The sequence below is a fragment of the Pongo abelii genome, chromosome 19 (assembly GCF_028885655.2).
Source record: "Pongo abelii isolate AG06213 chromosome 19, NHGRI_mPonAbe1-v2.0_pri, whole genome shotgun sequence".
In the NCBI taxonomy this organism is placed as follows: Eukaryota; Metazoa; Chordata; class Mammalia; order Primates; family Hominidae; genus Pongo; species Pongo abelii.
Genome location: NC_072004.2, coordinates 142,093 through 168,314, shown reverse-complemented (window position 1 = coordinate 168,314; position 26,222 = coordinate 142,093). Strand labels below are relative to the sequence as shown.

At 55.5% G+C, this 26,222-nt stretch overlaps 1 protein-coding gene across 10 annotated transcripts in view; it reads left to right on the top strand.

The window, feature by feature from the left end:
- The window catches only part of RPH3AL (rabphilin 3A like (without C2 domains)), a 189,111-nt gene that overhangs the window by 101,958 nt on the left and 60,931 nt on the right, over positions 1-26,222 (top strand). For all 10 annotated transcript variants that reach the window (XM_054535327.2, XM_063717950.1, XM_063717953.1 and 7 more), the window contains one exon: positions 156-285. In XM_054535327.2, the coding sequence (XP_054391302.2) occupies positions 156-285 (130 nt within the window). The remainder of the gene's footprint in view (positions 1-155; positions 286-26,222) is intronic.

The following is a 26,222-nucleotide window of genomic DNA, read 5'->3' as shown; positions in this document are numbered from 1 at the left end:
ATGAAGGATTCGCTGTTATCCAGGGGAAGGGCGGGGCAAGGAACAATATCCCAGGTGAGGGGACAGCGCATGTGGCATGGTACGGTTTTGGGCCTCAGTGCAGCTGTGCCCAGGCAGGAAGCACGTTCCCTCTGACTCTGTGTCCTGTGCTGCAGGCGGCTGGTGGAGCGGCTGGAGACCATGAGGCGGAATGTGATGGGGAACGGCCTGTCCCAGTGTCTGCTCTGCGGGGAGGTGCTGGGCTTCCTGGGCAGCTCGTCGGTGTTCTGCAAAGACTGCAGGAAGGTAAGACCCTGCTCTGGCCCTGCCATTCTGGCTTCCCAGCCTGGACCAGCCCCGCTGTGCTGTGGCCTTGCAGCCTGGCTCCCAGGAGTGTGTACGTCTGCACTGGGCATGTGGTATCCTCTGCCTCTTGGCAAGAAGCACTAAGACTTAAAAATCAAATGGACTGATGTCTAGGGCCAGCTCTGGGTCTCAGCTGGGATGTATCTTCTAGCCCTTCTGGTAGATTCACACCCGAGTCACGAGACCCAGAGCTGGTGTTAGAAGTCAGGGTGCGAATCTAGCTCTTCTTCTATGACCTCAGAAAACTTGTTTAATATCTCACACCTGATGTTCCTCATCTGCAAAATATGGTCATGATACCATGTACCTCACCATGCTATGAGGATTAAATATTCTTAAATGCAAAACTCTTAAAACCTTGCCTGGCACATAGGCACTCAATAAATGTTATCATCTCCAGAATATATTCAGGCAATAAGAAAAAAATGTTTTTAGTTGTTATCAGATAAATCTTGTCTTCCTCAAGGCCAAGCAGTATGCTAGGATTACACTTCCTGTTCCATTGGTCTGCTTCTCTTGATCCCTGGTTACTCAAAGAAGAACGATCTTTGCAGGGAGATCAAATTGATTTTCTCCTTATACTAAATTGTGCCACATATTAAATTGTTTCGTATTGAGTCTAGGACTTTTTAAATATAACTTTTAGTTTTTTCCGGAATTTTGAGTTGCCTTTTTCTTATTGCTGAGAGAATAATGTGCCTTCTAATCCTCAAGACAGTTAGCATCTTAATTTTACTATCATATGGAGGCTATTTTTTTTTCCTGGCATAAACCCTTCTAGATTCTTACTCCTGCTCCTCCTAAGCTGGTAGCTGCACAGCTATTATAATGGGACTTCCCTTTGCTGCCCTCCTAGATGAGAAACACTGATCTCAAGAGACCATGTCTTCCTCTTTTTTGTTTTCACCTTAGTTTTGCTGGAACCCGTCCTCAAGTAACTTCCATGTGCTAGTCATGTTTCCCCCCCTCCCCAGAGACGGAGTCTTTCTCTGTCCCCCAGGCTGGAGTGCAAATGGCTCAATCTTGGCTCACTGCAACCTCTGCCTCCAGGTTCAAGCGATTCTCCTGCCTCAGCCTCCCGAGTAGCTGGGATTACAAGTGCCTGCCACCACACCCGGCTAATTTTTGTATTTCAGTAGAGACAGGGTTTCACCGTGTTGGCCAGGCTGGTCTTGAACTCCTGACCTCAGGTGATCTGCCCACCTCGGCCTCCCAAAGTGCTGGGATTACAGGCGTGAACCACCGTGCCCGGCTGCTAGTCATGGTTTTAAGACTGGAGTTATTATACTGAAGAATACAGAGAAGGAATTTTCTTGAGATGATATTGTGCAAGGGAACTAAAAAACAAGTAATGATCAAATAAACAAGATGATGTCAGGAAATAATAAATCCTGGGAAGAAATAACAGAGGGTGGAAGATGGAGGATGGAGGATGGGGTGGGGTGGGGTGGGAAGTGCTGAGAGAACCGGGAAAGATGGAGAAGTCAAAAGAAATAAATGTGGACGTGGAACATGGAGGCCATTGGCAACCTTGAGGGCATTTTCAGGGGCATTCAAAAGCTGGATGAGAAAACCAAAGGTACAGTGAGGTTAATCTGCCCTATTAATAAGTAGGAAAGCCAGGATTTCAGCTATCTCATTTTTATTCCTGCTTTTGTCATATGTGGTAAACTGGGCTGAGGAAGGTGGATTAACTGGCCCAGAAATACTGGAGGGGAGATGCGGGCCTCGGTGTCAGGCTGTGCTGGCTCCTCCTTTGGCCCTGCCAAGGCCCTGGACTACAGGTCAATGGAGGTGGAGCACAGGGACTACAGGTCAACGGAGGTGGAGCACAGGGACTACGGGTCAACGGAGGTGGAGCACAGGGACTACAGGTCAGTGGAGGTGGGGCACAGAGACTACAGGTCAATGGAGGTGGAGCACAGGGACTACAGGTCAATGGAGGTGGGGCACAGAGACTACAGGTCAATGGAGGTGGGGCACAGGGACTACAGGTCAGTGGAGGTGGAGCACAGAGACTACAGGTCAGTGGAGGTGGAGCACAGAGACTACAGGTCAGTGGAGGTGGGGCACAGAGACTACAGGTCAATGGAGGTGGAGCACAGGGACTACAGGTCAATGGAGGTGGAGCACAGGGACTACAGGTCAATGGAGGTGGAGCACAGGGACTACAGGTCAACGTAGGTGGAGCACAGAGACTACAGGTCAACGGAGGTGGGGGCACAGGGACTACAGGTCAACGGAGGTGGGGGCACAGGGACTACAGGTCAACGTAGGTGGGGCACAGGGACTACAGGTCAACGTAGGTGGGGCACAGGGACTACAGGTCAACGGAGGTGGGGCACAGGGACTACGGGTCAACGGAGGTGGGGCACAGGGACTACGGGTCAACGGAGGTGGGGCACAGGGACTACGGGTCAACGGAGGTGGGGCACAGGGACTACGGGTCAACGTAGGTGGGGCACAGGGACTACGGGTCAACGGAGGTGGGGGCACAGGGACTACGGGTCAACGGAGGTGGGGGCACAGGGACTACGGGTCAACGGAGGTGGGGCACAGGGACTACAGGTCAACGTAGGTGGGGCACAGGGACTACGGGTCAACGGAGGTGGAGCACAGGGACTACGGGTCAACGGAGGTGGGGCACAGGGACTACGGGTCAACGGAGGTGGGGCACAGGGACTACGGGTCAACGGAGGTGGGGCACAGGGACTACGGGTCAACGGAGGTGGGGCACAGGGACTACGGGTCAACGGAGGTGGAGCACAGGGACTACGGGTCAATGGAGGTGGAGCACAGGGACTACGGGTCAATGTAGTTGGAGCACAGGGACTACGGGTCAATGGAGGTGGAGCACAGGGACTACGGGTCAATGGAGGTGGGAGCACAGGGACTACGGGTCAACGTAGTTGGAGCACAGAGACTGCGGGTCAACGGAGGTGGAGGCACAGGGACTACCGGTCAATGGAGGTGGAGCACAGGGACTACAGGTCAATGGAGGTGGAGCACAGAGACTACAGGTCAATGGAGGTGGGGGCACAGGGACTACAGGTCAATGGAGGTGGGGGCACAGGGACTACAGGTCAATGGAGGTGGGGGCACAGGGACTACAGGTCAATGGAGGTGGAGCACAGGGACAGCAGGTCAATGGAGGTGGAGCACAGGGACTACGGGTCAACGGAGGTGGGGCACAGGGACTACGGGTCAACGGAGGTGGGGCACAGAGACTACGGGTCAACGGAGGTGGGGCACAGAGACTACGGGTCAATGGAGGTGGAGCACAGGGACTACGGGTCAATGGAGGTGGAGCACAGGGACTACGGGTCAATGGAGGTGGAGCACAGGGACTATGGGTCAATGGAGGTGGAGCACAGGGACTACGGGTCAATGGAGGTGGGGGCACAGGGAGTACGGGTCAATGGAGGTGGAGCACAGAGACTTGGGAATGGCCAACTTGCAGGACTCGGGCAGTGACTCCTGCCTGGGATAACGGGACCTGGCAGCCTGTTTCCTCCTGTCTCTCAACCCCACAGCTGCTGTGAATATTCCAGCTATAGGGGACCGTGGAGAGGCACAGAGCCTGGCCTGTGGTAAATATTCCAGATATAGTGGACCATGAAGGGGCACAGAGCCTGGCCTACTTCCCCTGGGACAGTCCAGGGCCTGTGCCACAAAGGCCACTGCTGGTCTGGCTGTGCAACGGTGAGTACTTGGAGCTGCTCCTTGGAGCCATGTCTTAGGCAACACTGGCCGTCCTGGGGAAGGACCTCAGCTGGATGTGGGTCCCCACGCTACTCTGGAGCTCTGGGCTGGTCTGGGCGTTTCTGTTGCAAATGGTTCTTGGTGTTCAGCAGGCTGAGGACTTGGTCCTGGCTTGGGTGATGAGGCTGGGGAAACTTTGAGCTTCTGAGGGGCTTGTTCCAGGACTGAGGTGGGAGGGGAGGGTATTAGGGGAACACAGCTGGATGGTGGGCTTTTAGGGGCTTTGGAGGGTTCACTCTTCCTTCTTGGAGAAGGTGGTGTCATTCGTTTGTTCATATTCATTCATTCTGTAAATAATAGCCCATTGTGTGCAAGCCCTGTTCTGGCTGCTGTCGACGCCGTGAACAAGATGGACACAGTCCACCCTGTCGTGGAGACGACTTTCCAGGGTCGGGGCATAGAGAAGACAAATGAGTAAACACGAAGCAAGACTAGGTACACCGAGGACTCTGTTGAATTAACACAGAGCACCTAGGGAGAGGCTTAGGGGGCCTCTCTGAGCTCAGGCCCAAACACAAGCAACAGCTGGCCCTGGGAAGATCTGGGTGGAAAAGTGTTCCCGGCAGAGGGAACGGCAAGCTTCCCCTGAACAGTCCTGAAGGCCCTGAGGCAGGAACCAGCTGGGCATGTTCAAGGGGCACATGGTGGCATCTGGGGCAGAGAGTGAGCGGCAGGATGGCCTATCACGGAGCCTCGCCAGTCCAGGTCAGGAGCCGAGATTTCGCTTAAGTTTAATGGGATGCCAGTGGAGTATTTTAAGCAGGGGTGTGATCTGATCTGTGTTTTTAAGAGATGACCCTAGTGCTGGAGACAAGTTAGGCGTTGATGGCTCTCACTGGGAGACGATAGGGCTGGGGACAGGCAACATAGGGACTGAGGCCATTTGCTAAGACAGAGCGTCAGCCTCTTCAGTGTATTCTAAGCAGATGGAGAGGAATTAGAGGGGGTGAAGGAGGGTTCCAGGAAGGAAAGAGCCCTAGACTTCAGGGAGCCGGGGTGAGAGGTCGCTTGGTCCACCCTGAGCAGCAAGGGGGCAGCCGGTGCTCCTGGACTTGCTGGTGAGGACTGTCCCCACGCAGACGCCACGCAGTGCTGGGGGCTCCTGCCCAGATGGGAGGGACTCATCTGTACTTTCAGGAGTGCCTCCGTGTTCCCGCAAGCACCGGGCAGGGCCAGCTTCCCTCCTCCCTGCGGGATTGTGAGGTGGTTGTGCACGGAGCTGCAGGACCAGACAGACTTGAGTCGAGGTCCCAGCTTGGCCACGGTGGCGCGGTCTCGTACAAGTCACTGAACCTCTCTGGGCCTCTGTTCTTTCATCTGTAAAATGGGGTCATTAAGCTTCCGTCATCACTGATGGATGCATTAGTGCAGGAGAAGCCCTTAGTGGACAGCCTGGCCCGTTGGCAGCATGCAGTAAAGGATGCCTGTGATTGTTATGAATCCGCTTCAGGGTCCTGCCTGCTGAGGCCACACACGTGTTACCAACGATGGAGCAGATCCCAGACATTTCAGAAGAGGCTGAGTGACTCCCCGTGTCATAGTCAGCTCAGGCCGCCAAAACAAAGTGCCACAGACTGGGCATCTTCAGCTGTAGACATTTATTTTTCAGTTTGGAGGCACGAAATTCTGAGATCAAGGTGCTGGCTGATTCTGTGTCTGGTGAGGGCCCTCTTCGTGGCTTGCAGACAGCTGCCTTCTCCATGTGTCCTCGTGTGGCAAGAGGAGAGGGCTCTAGTCTCCTCCTCCTCTTGCTTTTCTGTGTTTTGACAGGGTCTCACTGTGTCACCCAGGCTGCAGTGCAGTGGCATGATCATTGCTCACTGCAGCCTCCAACTCCTGGGGTCCAGCAATCTTCCCGCCCCAGCTTCCCGGGTAGCTGAGACTACAGATGTGCGCCGCCACGCCTGTCTAATTTTTAAGTTTTTATAGAGACAGGGTATCGCTTTGTTGCCCAGGCTGGTCTCAAACTAGCCCTCAAGCAATCCTCCCAGCTCCGCGTCCCAAAGCGCTGGGATTACAGACGTGAGCTACAGCACCCGGCCTCTCCCTTATTCTTATAAAGACACTAGTCCTATCGGATTAGGGCCTCACCCTTGCACCCTCATTTTACCTTAATTACCTCCTAAAGACCCTGTCTCCAAATACAGTCACTCTGGGGGTCAGGGCTTCAACATAGGAATTTTGAGGGGGCACAGTTCAGTCCATAGCACCCACATTCTCCTCGTTGGAATTCTTATTTTCTTAAAATTGGGGCTCCCACAGCTAGTCCCATATTTTCTGTAATTTACATCAAAGCCTCTGGAAGCCTTTGTAGCTCTCCAGCACTGGATGTCCTGGGCCGGCAGGGAAACCCCTCAGTGTTTGTGCTCGTATAAATGTCTCGTTATAATTGTCTCGTTCCTCGTATAAATGTCTCTCTCAATCGCTTCGCCCATTGTGTGCCAATCCTGGGTTAGGGGGATCCAAAAAGGTGTTCAGAATGGTTGCTTCCCTCACGTCCTGAAGGTCAAGATGGTCAGACAGTATTCTCTAGTGTGACGTGCACCGTGGTTGGGACTGGGGTTCCCAGGACTCAGAGCAGCCAGGAGGGCTGCCTGGAGGAGTGGGCCTCTGGAGGCTGGGCAGGTTTCTGCAAGGCTGAGGGGAGAGGGAAGGGCATCCGGGGAGGGGAAGGGCATCCAGGCTGAGGCTGGAAGCTGGAAACGGGCTGGGCAAGCGCTCAACTGTGAGGATGATGCCTGGGGAGCACAGAGGCGTGTGCTGAAGGAAAAAGGAACGCAGGATGCAATGGCAGATTTGACTTAGGAACAGTGGACCGAGGAGGAGGGACGGGGCATGCTCCAGCTGCCTCCAAGGCTGAGATCCTGGGGACCTGAAAACACAGGGCAGAGCTGAGATCTTTGGGACGCTGAGCTGTAGGGGACTTGTAAGAGGGTAAAGTCTTTCTGGGGATGAGCTGCATTTGAGCAGTGAATGGGCAGGTGTAGAGGGCCTGGGACTCCAGGGAGATGATCGCAGAGGCACTGCCCCCCTGGGGGCCCTGCTGTAGCGGGTGGTCGCCTAGAACCTGAGTTGCTGGAGGATCAGGGAGGCCCAGACATAGCCCCTGTGAAGCCCTTGGCCCTGCAGGGCTCTCTCATGTCTGGGAGGAGAGACGACGCCATCCCTTCCTTATCCCACAAATATTTATCGCACACCGACTGGTGTCAGGAGCCACCATGCGGATCCCAGTGCTTGGGAGGGAGGTGTGAGACCATTAAAGGTAATTAATTACAGCTGGGGTTGGGGTTAAGGCGGTAGCCCTGGAGGCCTGGAAGGGTTCTAACACTGTGTGAGGAAATGGGCCCTCCCCTCTGGGACTGCCGGTTTCTGGGCCACCTCCCTGTTTATCTCCATCTCCACATTCCGCCTCCTCACCTTCTGTGGACGGCTGCAGCCCAGGGCCCTGGGAGGTGTGTGGGCTCGGGCAGGCTGGAGAAGGGATGCTGGGGAGATCCCCACCGTGGGAAGCATCCAGGCCCAGGCATGGTTGGGGAGGACAGAGCCTCAGGTGCTCCTGGGCACACACAGGCATCCCCAGCAAGAGCCCTGGCAGCATTCAGCAGCTAAGCTAATGAGCTTGCGGGTGGAAGCCGAGATGCTGGTCCTCGGAGCTGCGTCCCCTCCGTAATTGGGCCTGCTTGCCTCGGCTGCCTGCCCTTATTATCTGAGGGCCATGGTGGGGAGGGAGAGGGGCTGGCTGGTTAATTAGAGAGGCCTGGTGCTCCTAATTGCTTTGGATCTGAGTCAGCCAGCTTTGAGTCTCATTGAGAGTCCAGCCAGCGATGGGGAGGCTGGGCAGGGCCACAGCAGAGCCCGCCTGAGGCTGGGATGCATTGTTACCATTTGAGGGAAGCAATCGGTTTTTTTTTTTCTAGTCTCAGCCGAAGGTGTCCTACAGTGTGGGTGCAGGGGAGCCTGCCTATGAAACGATGACCTGAATCTTAATGAAGGAAGACTGGGCAGTCTTTTATTTTGCCCAAGTCCCTTAGAGGAGGTCCAGCTCAGGCTGGGGGCAGGTATCACCCAGCCCAGCGTGGAGGGAAGGGGCTGGGCCAGAACCTGACCTTTCCCCCAACCTGGCTTGAGCCCACTTTGCACCGAGGAGGGGATGTGTCCTGCTGAGAGTCATCCCGGACCCCCGGCAGGGGGCCTGGCAGGAGCCCTGGGCTGGGCGGGGGACATGCCATTTTCCTAAGTCTTCAGCTTCCCTCTCTGTTCAGTATCTGGGACTCGAGGCCAGGAAGCCATGGACGGAGCAGGAGGAGTGTCCTTGTTGCTCTTCTGCCTGCAGAGCCCGACCCTCTCCATCAGTGTGCTCCTTTTTTAAGAGACAAGGTCTTGCTCTGCCTCCCAGGCTGGAGTGTAGTGGCAAACACGGCTCACTGCAGCCTCAAACTCCTGGGCTCAATCGATCCTCCCACCTCAGCCTCCCTAGTAGCTAGAACCACAGTCATGCACCACCTCGCCTGGATAATTTTTTGTTTTTTGTAGAGACAGGGTCTGCTATGTTGCTCAGGCTGGTCTCAAACTCCTGGCTCAAATGATCCTCCTGCCTCGGCCTCTCAAAGTGCTGGGATTACAGGTGTGAGCCACCACACCCAGCCTCCATCACTGTTTTATTCCCAGCAGCCAGCCCTCCACTCTTAGAGATGGTGGTGATTTGTGACCTGCCTGCAGCAGCTGCCTAGAGAGAGTCTGCTAACCTCTGAGAAGTATTCTCCTTCTGCCTTGGGAAGGTGTGGGGGTCCTGGCCCCATCCAGTTTACAGAGAGCTCCTCCTGGAGGTGGAGGCTTTAGGGCTAGGAGAGAGTTCAAGTGCTGATGGGGTCTCTGCTACTCAAAGTGTGGGCCGAGGACCTCCCCTGGATGTTCATTACAAATGCAGAATCTCAGGCCCCCACAGACCTCCCAAACTAGAAGCTGCAGTTTAACCAGGTCCCCTTTGCGTAATGCTTCCAAGGTTCATCCACGGTGTAGCATGTGTAGGAATTTCCATCCTTTTTAAGGCTGAGGAACATTTCATTGTATGTGCATACCCCACTTTGTGTATCCACTCACCTTTGATGGATATTTGGGTTGCTTCCATGTTGCAGCTGTTGTGAATAATGCAGTGAGCACGAGCGTGCACACCTCTCTGCGACCCTGCCTTCGATTCTCTTGGGTCTATACCCAGAAGTGGAATTGCTGAATCATATGGCAGTTCTGTGTTTACTTGTTTGAGGAGCCTCCACCCTGCTTTCCATGGCAGCTGCACCATTTCACATCCCCACAAGCATAAGGCTTAGGAGAAGTCAGTTTTTTGCAGAGCCTCCCTCCCAAATGGGTGTGCGGCGAAAGTCCTCTGCAGCCCCGTCCCCTGCTGCCTTTCCAAAGCTAATCCTCAGTGCCCGTCCATCGGTGGAGCTGTAGAAGCAGCACCCTCCTTGAGCCATTTCATCTGAGTCGCCTGCAAATTGGCCTCACGATGTCCTTTCTCCTCTCGACCTAATTCAGACGTGGAAGACGTGTGTTTGCGCCTCATTACAAAGATGGATTTTTTCATTCAGCGACTGAAGCTTCCTAAATTCCCGGAAAAAGTCACTTAATTCTTCTGCCCCGAGGGGCCTGCTCCGGCTGCTCTTGCATCTCCGAGGCTGTCTGGCAGGAATGGACTTGGCTCCAGTCGCTGGGATCGGAGGATTGGACCAGACACCGCACGGCATCTTGGAACACCTGCCTTGCTCGGAGTCTGGCGAGCGGAACATCTCCACTGAGGCCTCCTTTTCTCTTGCTGTCTTGAGGCCTGTGTGTGGCTTTTCTTCTTCCAAAGAAAGAAAGAGCAGCTATTTTGTGCAGTGCTGAGCCCCTTCCGTTCACCCCAGCACACTGCTGACCTTCAGCTCAGGGTCATTAGCACAAAGGCAGCCAAGGGGCTGCAGAGACCCAGGGTGGGCTTGGGGAACCACACGGATCCCTGGCAAGGCCCAGAGCTTTCTGGACAGAGCTTTGTGTGACCTGTCCCCTGGTCATTTCCTGTGTGCATTCAGCTTACCTTCGTGCCAGGCCCCAGGGCTGAGGAGGTGGAGATGCGGCCCCTGCCCTCCAGGAGCTCATAGTTGGTGTCAGCTATTGCAGTGCAGTGTGAGAAGTGCTGTAGAAGTAGAAGTCAGGGATGAGTGTGGGGCGGACCTGCTGGGGGATCTGCCACGGGGAGGACCTGCCGTGGGTGAGCTGTGGCACCTGGGGAGGTGGGGGAGGCCCCTGGGCTGCAGAGTGGAGCAGATGTGGCAGCCGGTCCTGGAGGGTGGGTGACCAGGTGCCAGGAGAGGGCACAGCTTGGCAGAGGCAGGGTGCCCAGGAAGTGTGGGGCATCGGGCGCAGCTGGGAGTCTGGTTATGCTGGGGCGTGAGGAGAGGAAGAGAGGAAAGGGAAGAAGAGGAGGGCAGAGGGGAGAGGAAAAGAGGCTTTGAGGGGTAAGAAGCAGATGGGGACGGAGAGAAGGAGAGAGACGTGAGGATCGGGAGGGCTCTGTGTGCCGGGCACAGGAGCTGGGCTTGTGTCCTGTGGGCAGCAGAACCATTGAAGGGCACTAAGCAGGGACATGACAGTCTCGTGGGCCCGTGGGGAGGTTAAGTCCAGATGCAGAGGATTCGTGGATACTAATTATCCAATTCGCCGTAATGAAGGCCTGAATTAAGGCAGGAGCAGCCAAGATGGAGATTCTGAAGACAGGAGTTAGCCACGCTAAAGCTGCCGGCGGTGGAGAGCTCACTCTAGGGGTACCAAGCCCGCACCCGCCTGATTGGCAAAACCACCTGGGAGGTCCCGGTCTCCACGTTGCAGGAGAAGACACGGAGGCGAGGTGGAGGTTAGTCCCTTGCCGGGTCACACGGCGGGCCAGTGCTGGGTCTGATGGCCTTGCCGGCTGGGCTGCGCACGTGCACGGGGCCTGCGTGGAGGGCTGGTCTGGGGTGGGAGCAGATGTGGGGAGGGGGCTCGTGGGGCATGTTGGAGGTGGGGCTGGGGTTCCAGGGGGGCTGTGTATGTGTTCCAGGTAGTCCAGGCTGGATCCCAGGCTGTGGGTTAGAAAGGGGCTGGGGAAGTTGGGCGCAGTGGCTCACACCTGTAATCCCAGCATTTTGGGAGGCCAAGGTGAGAAGATCGCTTGAGACCAGGAGTCTGAGACCAGCCTGGGTAACGTAGTGAGACCTCATCTCTACCGAAAAAAAAAAAAAAATAGCTGGGCATGGTGGTGCCCAGTTACATTTCCAACTACTTGGGAGGCTGAGGATTGCTTGAGCCTGGAAGGCTTGAGCCCCAGAGGCGGAGGCTGCAGTGAGTCAAGATTGTGCCACTGAACTCTAGCCTGGGTGACGTGTTTCAACAAAAAGAAAGAAAGGAGGGAGGGAGGCTGGCAGCTCAGAGGCGGATGTCATGGGGGTGATTGAGTGATGTGAGTAACCTGGGAGAGAACGTGGGCCCAGGTTGAGGAGAGGAGCCCACCAGGTGTGGGGTGTGGTGGGAGAGTGGCCGGGCGGCTGTCTTCTTCCCTCGAACCTGCCTGAATGTCTGTGTGGAGACAGTCCTGTGACCTAGTATCTCCATGCGGGTGTCCTGCTGTTGAGATGTTGGGGCTGGGAACACCGCTGGGCACCTGCCGTGTGTGTGGTCAGGTTACCTGATCTGGGAGGAATCCAATGGAGAAGGAACCGACCTGTAACCTCGTGAAGCTCCCTGGTGGGACGTCAGGGGCTAGGAGGTTGGTGTGAGCTGCGCCTCCAGGGTGGAGTAGCCCTTCCCTACCCGGCCCCCTCAGCTGCAAGGCAGGCACCACCCCATCCTCCTGGATTGTCCCCGTGGGGCCTCCGCAGTGTGGCAGGTGCAGGCTGAGGGCTGTTACGCTCCATCTCGACGTTGCCTCAGCTTGGCTTGAGCCCCAACTCGGCCGGTGCCTAGACACGAGGCTGTACCTCTGGCTGTTTCCAGAACAGATGACTCCTGCCACCTCCTGGGCTGTGCGCCTAGTGGTGCAGATGCCCCAGAGCCCACCCAAAGCACCCTGATGACCCTGTTCCCCTCTCGCCCTGTTCCTCTCTTGCACTCTGGCCCCTGGAGCTCGTGGTGCTGGACCGGGGGCGGCCCCTGTTTCCATACCACCTGTGAGCTCGGATGGTTTTACGTTTGTAAATGGCTCGGCGGGGTGGGAGGGAACAAAAGAAGAGTATCACGTGGCATGAAAATTCAGTGAATGTAAATCTCAGCGTCCCTCAAGGTTTACAGGAGCCCAGCCACGCTCACTGGTTCTCCTGTAGCCTCTGGCTGGTTCGGCCCTGCCCTGGCTGGGTTGGATCCTTGTGACAGCCTAAAATCCCAGGCACCCAGCTGCTCAGAGTGAGAAGGGGCCTGACTTCCTTCCCCTCTGGTTATGTTGGTGATGGGGGTGGCCTGGGGTACCAGCCTCAGTGCCTCAGTTGTTTGAGCCTCAGCAGATTACAGAATTTAATGAGCTAGCTTCTCTTGGTCTTACTAGTTTTCTTTCCCCGGAATTTTAAAAAGTAACTTACACTACTGTGCAGAGGTTTAGAACGCTGGACTCTGGCTCCCTGCATTCTCCGGGCCTGGGCTCATTCCCTCACCTCTGTCTGCCTTAGCTCTCTCACCTGGAAGTTGGGAATAATAGTACCTATCTCGGGGGTGGTTGTAAGGATTGCAATGAGGAAAGCATGTGATAAGCTCTTAAAACGGTGCCTGAAACATGGTCACTGCTGAATAATTATTAAAAAGTCAGTACAGCATTCCTCCCTCCCCCCCACCTCTTTCCTGAAATATGGTCACTGCTCAATAATTATTAAAACGTCAGTACAGCGTTCCTCCCTCCCCCTCCACCTCTTTCTTATAACTGCTGGGTGATCTAATTCGTTGCTAAGTTGTTAAATCTTTTATTTTTTTTTTCATCATTGTTTTTTTGAGACAGGGTCTCGCTCTGCTGCCCCGGCTGGAGTGCAGTGGTGTGATCCTAGCTCATGGCAGCCTCAACCTTCTGGGCTCGAGTGATCCTCCCACCTCAGCCTCCCGAGCAGCCGGGACTACAGGTGTGCGCCACCACTCCTGGCTAATTTCTTATCTTTTTAGACACTGGGTCTTGTTATGTTGCCCAGGCTGCCGCAAACTCCTCAGGGGATCCTCCTGCTCAGCCTCCCAAACTACTGGGATGCAGGCATGAGCCGCCAACCTTAACGATAAAGTTAGGTTGTTAGTTCTTAACTTTATAAGCCTCAGATTTTATCTCCACCCAGAACCTTATAGAGAACTGCCAAGTTTATTTTCTGACTTGGATGCCTCGTAGACATTACATATCAAGGATAATCCAACCCTAAAAATAAGTCAAACAACACAGATGTGTGTGAAATGTTAAGCTCCCGCCCCTGACCTTAGGGGTCTGGGTGTTTGTCCTTCTCCCGCCTTCTCTGTCTCCTCACACTCATACAAATGTTCGCAGGGTGGGTGCGTATGTACACTCTTCATGGGACCAAAATACATTGCTTATTCTGGAATTCCCTTTTTTCATCTTCTTTTTCCACTTTAATATATCAAAAACATTGTCCCATGACTATAAATATAAATCGAATTCCAATTTTAGGAGCTGTGTTGTATTCGGGGCTTTTTCACCCTTCCCTATAGCTCCCCTTTTCCAGGCAGCTCGCACACCTGCTGGGCAGGCCTGGGGTGAGTGTGGGCGGCAGCCGGGAGGGCCGGGCCTGGACCCACCCTCCCTCGACGGCGGGCGCCTCCCATCCTGTTTCCCGCTGAGCTTAGCCTCGTCCTGGGGTCCGAATCTCTCCTGGGGCCACGGCCCTCTCTGCAGTGCGGCTCCGATGGCTTCCTCTGTACTCCCCCCACCGCACACGGACACACCTGCCCACGTCTGAAATCCAGCTGAAGGCGTGGCTCACGTTCATTCCCTTCCACCGCTCCTTGGACGTTGTGTAAATCGAAGGACAGACGTAGTGGGTCGGGGAGGGTGAGGCCGTGCTGCCTAAATTCACAGGTAAAACACATCTGAGCCTCCGTGTACCTGCCTGGCCTGCTACACCCAGACCTGCAAGAGTCGGGGGACAGCTGTGCTCAGAACCTCCTGCGTGACCTCAGATGAAAATCTGTTCCCCTCTCTGGCCTTCCAGTGACAGGCAAAGGCTGGACGAGAGAATCTCTCGGGCCTGCCTGCGGTTTCCTCCCAGGCAGCTTGGGCTCAGTCCAGGCCTTGCAGCCTCGCCGTCTGTAGATGCCGCAGCGGCAGCAGCTGGGCTGGGAGCCGAAGCTCTTGCCTCTGCGCCTCTGGGACACAGCTCGATTGTGGTTATTTTAAAGCCGTAGCAGGTTTGCCGCCCAGTTCGCTTTGGCTCAGGCCGTAGTGAGTCTGTGCCCTCTGAGCGGGAGGAAGTCAGGGTGGGGGGTGCTTCTGAGAGTCGCTGTGCCTGACATTTCTACGATGTCATGTGTCCCTCATGGCCCCCAGGAGATGGGCAGGCAAAAGGCAAGGTAGTGTTTTTACTCATTTTCCAGATGGAGACACTGACGCTCAGAGGGATGACTCCCTCTCGGTGACACAGCCAGTGCCTTGCAATTACTCCTACAGCTCGGCTCAGGACTTTGCCTACAGGCTGGGCGCGGTGGCTCACACCTGTAATTCCTGCACTTTGGGAGGCTGAGGTAGGAGGATCACTGGAGCCCAGGAGTTTGACACCAGCCTGGGCAACATGGCAAAACCCCATCTCTACAAAAAAACACAAAAATTAGCCAGACATGGTGGTGTGCACCCATAATCTCGACTACTGGGGAGGCTGAGGTGGGAGGACTGCTTGAGCCTGGGAGGTTAAAGCTACAGTGAGGCGTGGTCCCGCCACTGTACTCTAGCCTGGGTGACAGCGTGAGACCCTGTCTCAAGAAAAAAAAGCCCAGAGAACTTTACCTATGTACCTTTTAAGATGTAAAGAGATCTAAAGGTGAGCAGGAGACTCCCGAATGAAGGTGACATCTAGTCCCACTTGCGAATGAGGTGGCTGATGAAATGAGGTGGCTGACGGCTACGTGCCCCCGATGCTGGGGAAGGGATTGCAGCCCCGATGGCGGAGCATCCAGAGTGAGAGGTAGCACCCAGCCCTGGGCCCCCCTGAGGCAGCACCCCCTACAGAGCGGGCCTGAGGCCTTGCCCTGGTCTGTCCCACCCTTGAATTGGCTGGACAATAGTTGGATACGTGGAGGAGTCACGGCCCAGCCTCACTGTGAGGCCAGCCCCTGCTAGAGTGGGTAAGAGCTTCTGCAGGCCGAGGCTGGGTACATGGGACACTGGTCAGGGCTGTCCTGCAGGGACTCCTTCTCCCCCAGTACACCTGCCACGTAGGCTCAGTGGCTGTCTTCCCTGGGTCTGGTCAGTGTAGCCTTGGGAGAGCTCTGGCAGCAGGAAGAAGCATCGTTGGCAAATCCACTTAGCGGCCGTTGCCAAGCGCCGTAATTTTGCGCAGCCTCTCGTCCTCTGTTGTGGTAAATAACAGATAATGACATTTGCAGTCCGGCGTGGCCCCGTGCCGCACACCTCGCTGGCCGTGCCCTGCAAGCTGGCACACTTCGGGAGGCCTGCGATTCTTCACGGGCCTCCAGTCGCCCCTGTGCCTCCTGCTGGGACGTTTCCATGCAGCTGTTTGCTGTTCATGGGCCTTAACTCGGGAAGGACTTAGCCCATCTGGTTCCCTGTGGGAGGACACGGGGGGCAGCTCTTCTGCTGATGTGGGAGCTGAGTGGAAAAGAGGGACCTGGTTCATTTCCCCCAGGCTCCTTTTAGCCTGGGCCTCAACACTGAGAATCAGGCCTTTACTGGAGGCCTCTTTAGCCCTCTCCTTCCAGACTCTCCTCTTACCCTTGTCCTGTCTTCCATGGGAGGGAGGGAGGGAGGGAGGATTCTGCCCCAGGTTACAGATGGATAAACTGAGGCTGAGAAGGGTGAGACCCTTCTGCCCAGGAACCACATACAGGCTCAGACAGCAGCAGCGTTTGGGCCCTGCAGGGAGTGAGGCCTGAGCACCTGGGTTGTCAACCCAGGGGAGGGGCTGCTGGGCCATTGCAGGGCCCCCAGTGGGTTCCAGACTGTGGATGAGTCTCATTCGCTTTCCAGTCCATCCCCTACTCCTCTGCTTGTTCAAGTGCAGCTCTGATTAGGTCACTGTCCCCCTCCCTCCCCCCGAAGTCTTCAATGGCTCCCTACTGCCTGCAGCATAAAGTCGAAAACACCCCCACGTGGTATCCAAGGCCCTCAGTTCATTCCCTGGCTGTAGCCTGCTCACTTGAGCAGCGTGAGTGAAATCCCCAGCTGGGATTTCTAAGGCCCAGGGCCAGGCCTGGCTCCCCCAGCCCCGACCTGCCGTCCCCCTCCTTGGAGCTCCGTTCTGTGCATAACCAGGGTCCCTAAGGGATCGTTAGTGCTGTTGCTGTTAGAATATTAAGAAATCCTACGATCTTTGTCTAGTCTGCTGTATTTTTCAAATAAAAGATAAGTTCCAATAACACGTATTTGCTGGCTGGGAGTGTTTTATGTTTTTTTTTTTTTTGGAGACAGCTTCTCCCTTTGTCATCCAGGCTGGAGCGCAGTGGCCTGATCTCGGCTCACTGCAACCTCCGCCTCCCAGGTTCAAGTGATTCTCCTGCCTCAGGCTCCTGAGTAGCTAGGGCTACAGGAGCATGCCTCCATGCCTGGCTAATTTTTTTTTTTTTTTTTTTTGTATTTTTAGTAGAGATGGGCTTTAGCTGTATTGACCAGGCTGGTCTCAAACTCCTGACCTCAAGCGATCTGCCCAGCTCAGCCTCCCAAAATGCCAGGATTACAGGCATGAGCCACTGTGCCCAGCCTGGCTTGGAGACTGTTGACTGTATCCCAGGCATGGGAATGAACACGGGGAAGGGAGAGGGTATTTTTGCGGACTGACCTCTTAAGGGTTATGATAATCCTGGAACATCAGAGAGGCCGGTGCTCTACCCCTGAGATTGGGGTGGGGGGAGGGCTACCGAGGGGCCCCAGCACCCCACGCTGAGCTGGTGGGGGCAGAGCTGGAGGACGTGGACAGTCTCCTGACTTTGGCCGGGTGGTCTGTGCTGACTCAGTTTCTGGTGGACCCTGGCACTGGGTTATGGAGGAGGAAACGTCAGGGTTCCTGAAGGATGTGTAGAAGTTTGCCAGGTGTGAGTCACTGGGCACAGAGGCAGAGAGGTGGCTAGAGGGTTGGGAGCAGACAGCAAAGTGTGGGGCTGGCGTGATGGGCTTGGCAAGGCCAGTGGGGATGGGACTAGAGAGAGGCGGGGACAAGGGAGGGAAGTTTGCATGTGGGTCCGTGTGTCATTTTCTTGCCTCTCTCCCCATCAGCTCGTGAAGCCTCCCTGTCCTCTGGCTAGTCCAGGACCCGGGAGTAACAGGGACTTAGAAGTGTTTGTGGAATGCCCTTGGCAACATTGGCCCTGACCTGTGACCAACCTTGCTCTTCACTAAATTCTAGGGAATGGGATGGCGGAGAGAGAACCGAGGCTGCTGCCTCACCCTCCTGGGAGGTTTTAAGCCTTCCAGAAGCACAGGACTTCAGTGTCTTGGGCATCAGGCCCTAAAAATAGAGGAAAACACCGAGCAAAGTGGCTTTTCCTATTCTCTTACAGTCACTCAACACAGCACACTCCTGGGACCTCTGGTCACCAAGATGCGTGTGGATTTCTCCCACCCACGCCCAAAGCACAGCAGATTCTACAGTGGGCTGTGCTCAATTCAGACGCTGTCTACCCGGAGACAGCATCAGATCCCGCAGGATGAGGGCTCGGTCCCAGGAGACTGTCCCCCGCCTCAGATGCCAGTCACACATCCAGGCCTCTGGAACTTCTGAGCAGCTGGCTGTGAACCGGGGTTCCCACAACCCATACTTTGGGTTCGATAATTTGCTAGAGCGGCTCACAGAACTCGCAGAGAAACACTTTGCTTATGTTGACTGGTTTATTACGAAGGATATTACAAAGTACACAGATGAACAAGGCAGCCGCCAGATGGGAGAGGTGCCCCGGGTGGGACATGTGGGGACAGGCGAGGGGCTCTCGGACCCCATCTGGGGCCTCCCCACAGGAACCTCCCCGTGTTCAGCTATATCTGGAATCGCCCTAAGCCCCATCCTCTTGGGTTTTTGTGGAGTCTTCATCACGTAGGCTTGGAGAGGATTGTGTTCCAGAGCTCCTGATGGAACTGTCCTCAGAGGGGTGGCTACGGATGCATGTTGATTTCCAGTCCTCACTCACTCTCTGGGGAAAATCGGTGTTACGGTTTGTCCTCACACAATGCCCCACGAGACCCAGCCTTGTCCCCTTGGATGCTTGAAGGGGATGATTCTGGAGACCCCCAAGAGGCCTCCTGAGCGGAGCTGGTGGGTTCCTTTTCCTTCTCCGGCAGGACGTTAGAGCAGCATTGATCCACGTTTCAAAACCCAGGCTCCCTTTTGATACACGTAGAACCCTTCCACACCCTTTTTTTATATGTGATTTGAAGTTTCAAAACAATATTGTGTGTTTGAAAAAAGTGGGCATGACATTGAATAGCCCGTCTTTGGGCCCTGCAGGTTCTGACTGCCCCCCACAGCCCCTCAGAGGCGAAGGTGCAGACCGGTGGTGGCCATGGCAAGCCATCGGGGGAAACGAGCACGTGAGGGACTTGCTTGGCCTCTGGGCTTGCCATCCTCAGTCTCATTACCAAGGTGGAGCTGGTCCAGGAGCTGCTCCAGGCTGTGCCCTCCAGCCCCGTGAGGACAGCTCCTCTGTCCCTCCCACACCGATGTGCATTTCCTCTGCCCGTCCATTTCTGCAGCGTCTCTGTCCCTCCCACACCGATGTGCATTCCTTCTGCCTGTCCATTTCTGCAGCTCCTCTGTCCCTCCCACACCGATGTGCATTCCTTCTGCCCGTCCATGTCTGCAGCGTCTCTGTCCCTCCCACACCGATGTGCATTCCCTCTGCCCGTCCATTTCTGCAGCTCCTCTGTCCCTCCCACACCGATGTGCATTCCCTCTGCCATCCATTTCTGCAGCTCCTCTGTCCCTCCCACACCGATGTGCATTCCTTCTGCCCGTCCATTTCTGCAGCATCTCTGTCCCTCCCACACCGATGTGCATTCCCTCTGCCCGTCCATTTCTGCAGCTCCTCTGTCCCTCCCACACCGATGTGCATTCCTTCTGCCTGTCCATTTCTGCAGCATCTCTGTCCCTCCCACACCGATGTGCATTCCCTCTGCCCGTCCATGTCTGCAGCGTCTCTGTCCCTCCCACACTGATGTGCATTCCCTCTGCCATCCATTTCTGCAGCATCTCTGTCCCTCCCACACTGATGTGCATTCCCTCTGCCATCCATTTCTGCAGCATCTCTGTCCCTCCCACACTGATGTGCATTCCCTCTGCCGTCCATGTCTGCAGCTCCTCTGTCCCTCCCACACTGATGTGCATTCCCTCTGCCTGTCCATTTCTGCAGCGTCTCTGTCCCTCCCACACCGATGTGCATTCCCTCTGCCTGTCCATTTCTGCAGCGTCTCTGTCCCTCCCACACTGAGGTGCATTCCCTCTGCCCATCCATGTCTGCGGCGTCTCTGTCCCTCCCACACCGATGTGCATTCCCTCTGCCCGTCCATTTCTGCAGCGTCTCTGTCCCTCCCACACTGATGTGCATTCCCTCTGCCCATCCATTTCTGCACAGGTGTTCTTCAGTCCTGGTCAGACTTGTTGCTCTGTCCACTCAGGTTGGCCTTTATAAAATTTGAGACTGGGTCTCACTCTGTCACCCAGGCTGGAGTGCCGTGGCGCAATCACAACTCACTGCAGCCTCGACCTTCTGGGCTCAAACGATTCTTCCAAGTAGCTGGGACTACAGGTGTGCACCACCATGCTCGGCTAATTTTTGTATTTTTTTTTGTAGAGACGGGGTCTTGCTATGTTGCCCAGGCTGGTCTTGACCTCCTGGGCTCAAGTGATCCATCCCATGCTGGCGTTTGTACGTCTCTTCATCCCATTAGCACTCCTCACAGCTCGCACTGGGCTCGTACCTGGCACGCACTGTGTCCTCCACAGATGCCGAATGAACTCATGAACCCCTGGAGACCAAGCCCCACGTCCTGTGCTTCCCCCTTTGATTGAACATTATTAGATTTGCTGGGTTTTATTTTTATTTTATTTTTTTGAGACCGAGTCTTGCTCTGTCACCCAGGCTGCAATGCAGTGGTGCAATCTCAGCTCACTGCAACTTCTGCCTCCTGGTTTCAAGCAATTCTCCTACCTCAGCCACCACATAGCTGGGATTCCAGGTGCTTACCACCACGCCTGGCTAATTTTTGTATTTTTAGTAGAGACAGGGTTTCGCCGTGTTGGCCAGGTTGGTGTTGAACTCCTGACCTCAGATGATCCGCCCACCTCGGCCCCCCAAAGTGCTGGGATTACAGGCGTGAGCCACTGCGCGTGGCCAGATTTGTTGGTTTTGAAAAACCCTCCTCCCACCTTCTGATTTAGCCACCCCATCCGCCCCTTGGCCGAAGCTCCTGTTGAATGTGTCGTGCTCCTGTCACCCATGCTGCACAGCCCTCAGCCCAGCTCTAGACGGCTCAAACCTCCTGTTTCCCGTGTCCTGCCGGAAAAGATGCAGAAACCTCTCTGGGACTGAGGGGATGCAGAGGTTAACCAGGACCGGGAAGGGGTTAACTGAGGCCCCGCGGGACGGGCAGGTGAGGCGTGGTCCCCCCTGCCCGCCCCTGGACCCCCGGCCCCACCCCCGGACCCCCAGCCCCCAGCCCCCAGCCAGCCTGGCGGCTTCATGCTGTCCCACCTGTCCCCCGACCCCCCGGCCTCCAGCCAGCCTGGCGGCTTCATCTTGTCTGAATATCCCGATTTCCCTGCGACTGACACTCGCAGAGGCACGAGTGCAGAAATGATCCGAAGCCCCGTCCAAGTCATGATTTCTTATTATGTGCTCTGTGAATGTTAATAGTCAACAGCTGATGCTGTTGCCTTTTTTAACCCTCCTCTCCACTCCGGACGCAGTGGTAACTGCATGAGTGGCAGGCAGAGGGAGGAGGTGTTTGGTGTCTTGGAAGCTGAGCTTGAAAGCGACAGGAAATGATGGTGCTTGCTTTCAACTGGGAGAGGTGGCTGGGGGCTGGCACAGGCCTGGGGCTTGCAGGTGGTCCCCAGGCCATGTCAGAGGCTCTTCTGATGGAGCGGAAGGGCCTGCTCGGTGGTGGTGCTGCAGCCTGCCGGAAGCCTTGGTAAAGAGAGGCGGCTCGGCCCTGTGTGGCCGGTTCCCCTGGGAGCTGCCAGCAGCCAGGATGGAGGAGGGCCCTCGGTCCCTTTGCAGGACGTGGGGTGGGAAGTCCAGGGAGACTTGCCTTCCTCCTGAAATGTTTCTCCATTTGCCTCTGGCTTCTGTCTCAGACCCAGTAGCAGGTGGCTGGCGTTAAGGCTGTGCCTCGTTGGGGCCTTCTGTGACTTGGTATTTGTGGGTAGTTAGGGTAAGGTCCAGGGCTCTGCGTGCTCCCAGCACTGCCAGCCCCCGGGCTGTGTCCTAACGAATGGGAAGAGGGGTCTGGCTGTGCCCCTCCCACTTGAGGCTTGACCTCATCTGTTGTTCTGGAAGAGGAGCCAGGGCCCAGGGAGCCAGCCCTGCCTTACCTCGGGGTGGGGAGTGTGAAGTTGGGTCCAGGCGGGAGGATGAGGGCCTGCCAGAGTGTGCTAGCCAGGCAGCCAGGCCCGGCTGGGGCAGCAGGAGCCCAGGTCCGAGGCTCAGACAGAACAAGGTTCGCATCCTAGGTCCCCGCGTCAAGTTGCTTAACCTCAAGCCTCAGATCCCTTGTGTAAAACAGGAACAGTCATACCCACCCCATAGGGCTGTTGTGAAAATTAAATGAGATTCTACATAAAACAGCTAGCTTGGTGCCTGGTGTAAGCATAAGTACCCGAGAAAGTATATAAATATTTATAATTATATACGTCAATATCTGAACTGTATATATGTTTAAAGTCATTTGGCAGCAGGGCCTGGGTTCCAGACAGCGTCTATAGCAACAGAGCTGTATCCAGCCTTTCTGCTGCTGGCCCACTGGGGCAGGTGATGCTTCTCCAAGCCTGGCGGATGGCACTTCAGGGGCTGAGCAGGGCTGAGCTTATGATCGGAGGGGCTGGTGACCCGGGGACACCATCTGGGACCCGCTCTGGGGGTGCGCAGACCGGATTACACTTGAGCCACAGGCAGCCACTGTGGACACTTTCAGCTGCTTTAATCCATCCTGACCTGCAAAAATCCAGACCTGGTCAAAAAATGAAGTCGGGGCAAGTGACTTTCCAAAGCTTTTAGCATAAGCTTCCTTTAAATAGGAATTCTGCTTATCCATTTAAAATAGATTTTGACTTTGCACAGTTTGATTTCCATTTGGGCTGATATCTTTCTAGATAGTTCTCTGTGTATATATAGACTCCTCCATAGATATAGGCACATCTACATATCTACGTGGTGGAGCGCCCTGCTATGCAGACTGTTTCCAACGTGCTTTTTTTAACTTAACAACTTATGGTGAATATTGCCCCACACAGCTTCGTCGTCATTTCGACACTTTTCTATTTACATCATCATCGTCTTTGTCGCTGCAAAGCTTTCCCCTAAACCTAGTAAATTTTCCCTTTTGAAGATTTGATTTCTAGCATCAGGAGCACATTGTGTGGCATGAAACACACACGTGGAGGCTCTCATCATGCTGCTTTGTGCACACCAAGGCCATTCAGACGTAGCTATTTCTTATCCTATTTTATCCGGGCAGGGGGATGACCCCTCTGTAAGCACCGTCTGCAGCACGGTTCCTAATGAGAAACCAGCTCACCTGCCAATTTGAACTCACTGGAACTCTCAGGAAAGTAATTTTCCAGATAAAAGATTGCTATTTTATTTTATTATTTTTTAAAATGACATAGGGAGTCTCACCGTGTTGCCAGGCTAGTCTTGAACTTCTGGCCTCAAGCAATCCTCCCAGCCCGGCCTCCCAAAGCACTGGGATTACAGGCACCTGGCCCTAAGTTTTGCTAGTTGATAAACTACTCTGTTCAATGGGACACTCTTTCACACTCTCTTGTTTGTTTTTAGCATTCTTAGAATAATGTCTTCCCTACAGTATAGAAAACGTGTTTGTGAATTGAAGCTCCACACGTTTAAACCAGCCATCTTCAGTGTTCATTTCCACAGCATAGCGTACGTTTTCCAGGGCTCCTTGTACAGGACATTTGAGCACAGTTTCACCCTTTTCAGTTGAGTGAGCCTCGTGAACAGCCCTCTCCGTGCCATGGATGGTCCAGGCCTCCTTGTACAGGACATTTGAGCACAGTTTCACCCTTTTCAGTCGAGTGAGCCTCGTGAACAGCCCTCTCCGTGTGATGGATGGTCCAGGCCTCCTTGTACAGGACATTTGAGCACAGTTTCACCCTTTTCAGTTGAGTGAGCCTCGTGAACAGCCCTCTCCATGCCATGGATGGTCCAGGCCTCCTTGTACAGGACATTTGAGCACAGTTTCAACCTTTTCGGTCGAGTGAGCCTCGTGAACAGCCCTCTCTGTGATGGATGGTGACACTGTGAAGCTGTCCCGGCCCGTCCAGGAGTGTGAGGCTGCCGGTGACTGACTCCAGACCGCGGGTGCTGTGAGACGGCGGCGTCTGCTTTCAGAGCAGTTTCATTCCCTCCCCCGACATTGGCACTAAGCCCCTTCCCATCTTCTGATCTGCGGGAGTGTGGGAGCCGCGCCGCGGAGCGTGGTGGAATTCCGCATCGTGAAATGAGTCGGTGAGGACTCAAAGGGCAGCCTGGGCATGAAGGACCTGAACTTTGGAGTGGCCCCGCAGAAGCTTCTGTCGTATCGTGACTCTTGGGTGCCATCTGGGAAGGAGAAGGGGTGGGATGGGGAGTTGCAGGAAGCAGAAACGTCACTGAAGTGGCCTGGATAAGAAGGACGTTGAGGAAGTTGCCTGATCGGGCCTTGGGACGGGTCTGCACACATAGGCGGCCGCAGCACGCACCCGGGGGAGGCAGGCAGGAACCGTCATGGGAAGGGTCTGGTAAACATCCCCGCCTCCCACCCTCAGTGAAGGATTCCCGGAGTCATTTCCCCTGTGGCCATGGGCCAGCCTGCGTTTATGCTCCCTACCCTGAGAATGAGGCCCACCTAGCCACCACCCCACCTCCTCGGACACTCACCCCCTGTGTGGCTGTCCCTGGTTTGGCCTCCCACAATCCTGCTGGTCAGCATCACTCAGTGTGGACGTGATTGGACCCTGCCTCGTGCCGCTGAGCGAGCGCCTTCACGCCTCCGTGCAGCTTGTCTTCCCGGCAGGTCGGCATATTCCAGGAGGGGATTTGCCTTTTCAACTGTAATATCTTAAGTAGCTTCCATTTGTTCAATCCGTTCTTCTGCAAGTATTCCTTGTGCCAGGCACAGGGAGCAGGAAGGTGAACAGAAATAGACGTGGCCTCTGCCCTTGGGAAGCTGACAGCCCAGCAGGGGAAGTCACAGGAGCCCTACAGCCACACAGCGGAGGGTAAAATCACAACCCTGACAGCGGAGAAGAGGCAGGAGCCCATTCTGGAGGCTCTCATCGTGGAAGGAGTTGCGGAAGGCTTCCTTGAAGATGTGGTGCTTTTGCTGAGGTCCGAGGGGTGCGTAGGTTAATGAAGAGACAGTGCGGCCAAGTGCCTCCCACACAGAGGGGGCAACACGTGCAAAGGTCCTGTGGCAGAAGGACCAGGGTCTGACAAACGGCCCACACGGCTGGAGCTCAGAGGGTGGAGGACGAGGAAGTGGAGCAGGAGGAGGCAGGGCCAGCCCGAATGCCTTATGAAGTGGGGCAGTGGTCACCCCAGAGCAGCAGGAAGCCTCTGATGGCTTTTAGGTTGGGAGGGATGGGAGAGGTGACATGATTAGATCTGCATCTTGAGAAGATCGGCCTGGCTGCCGTGTCGGGAACCAGTTGGAGGACAGCGGTGGGGTAGAGAGATCGGAGACGGGGCTGCAGGGGGATTGACAGGTTGGAGAGAGATTTGAGTTCTTGGAGACGGATTATCTGGGCAGGAGGGAGGGACGATGGGGGCCCAGGATGAGTGCTGGGTTGTGGCTTGCGTGACTGATGGATGCTGGCCGCCTTCACTGAGACAGGCATGGCTATAAAGGTCTGAGGTTGCTGCCTGCCTGACCTTTTATGGTGCTGAGCACTTTCATGACCATCTCCTTTGATCCCCTCATCTGCAACCTGGGGTGGGGGGGCTGTTACCACCAACTTACAGATGAGGAAGTGAGGCTCAGAAGGTGAGTACCAAGTCCAAGGTGCCTCTAAACGGCACACCCTGCTCTCTCCTGCCCCAAAGCCTGTGTCCCGTGGGCAGGTCCCTGGGGAACCCCCTTCCCTGTGTTCTCGCCGGTAGAGAGAATATACATTTCTTTGCAAAAGAAGCGCATGGAGGGACTGAGACAGGAGTGGGGAGAGAAGAGGGTGTGAGGTCTGACTGTGGGGAGAGAGGGGGTGAGGTCTGACTGTGGGGAGAGAGGGTGTGAGGTCTGACTGTGGGGAGAGGGTGTGAGGTCTGACTGTGGGGAGAGGGGGTGAGGTCTGACGGTGGGGAGAGGGGGTGAGGTCTGACGGTGGGGAGAGGGGGTGAGGTCTGACTGTGGGGAGAGGGGGTGAGGTCTGACGGTGGGGAGAGGGGGTGAGGTCTGACTGTGGGGAGAGGGGGTGAGGTCTGACGGTGGGGAGAGAGGGGGTGAGGTCTGACTGTGGGGAGAGGGGGTGTGAGGTCTGACTGTGGGGAGAGGGGGTGAGGTCTGACGGTGGGGAGAGGGGGTGAGGTCTGATGGTGGGGAGAGAGGGGGTGAGGTCTGACTGTGGGGAGAGGGGGTGAGGTCTGACGGTGGGGAGAGGGGGTGAGGTCTGACTGTGGGGAGAGGGTGTGAGGTCTGACTGTGGGGAGAGGGGGTGAGGTCTGACGGTGGGGAGAGAGGGTGTGAGGTCTGACTG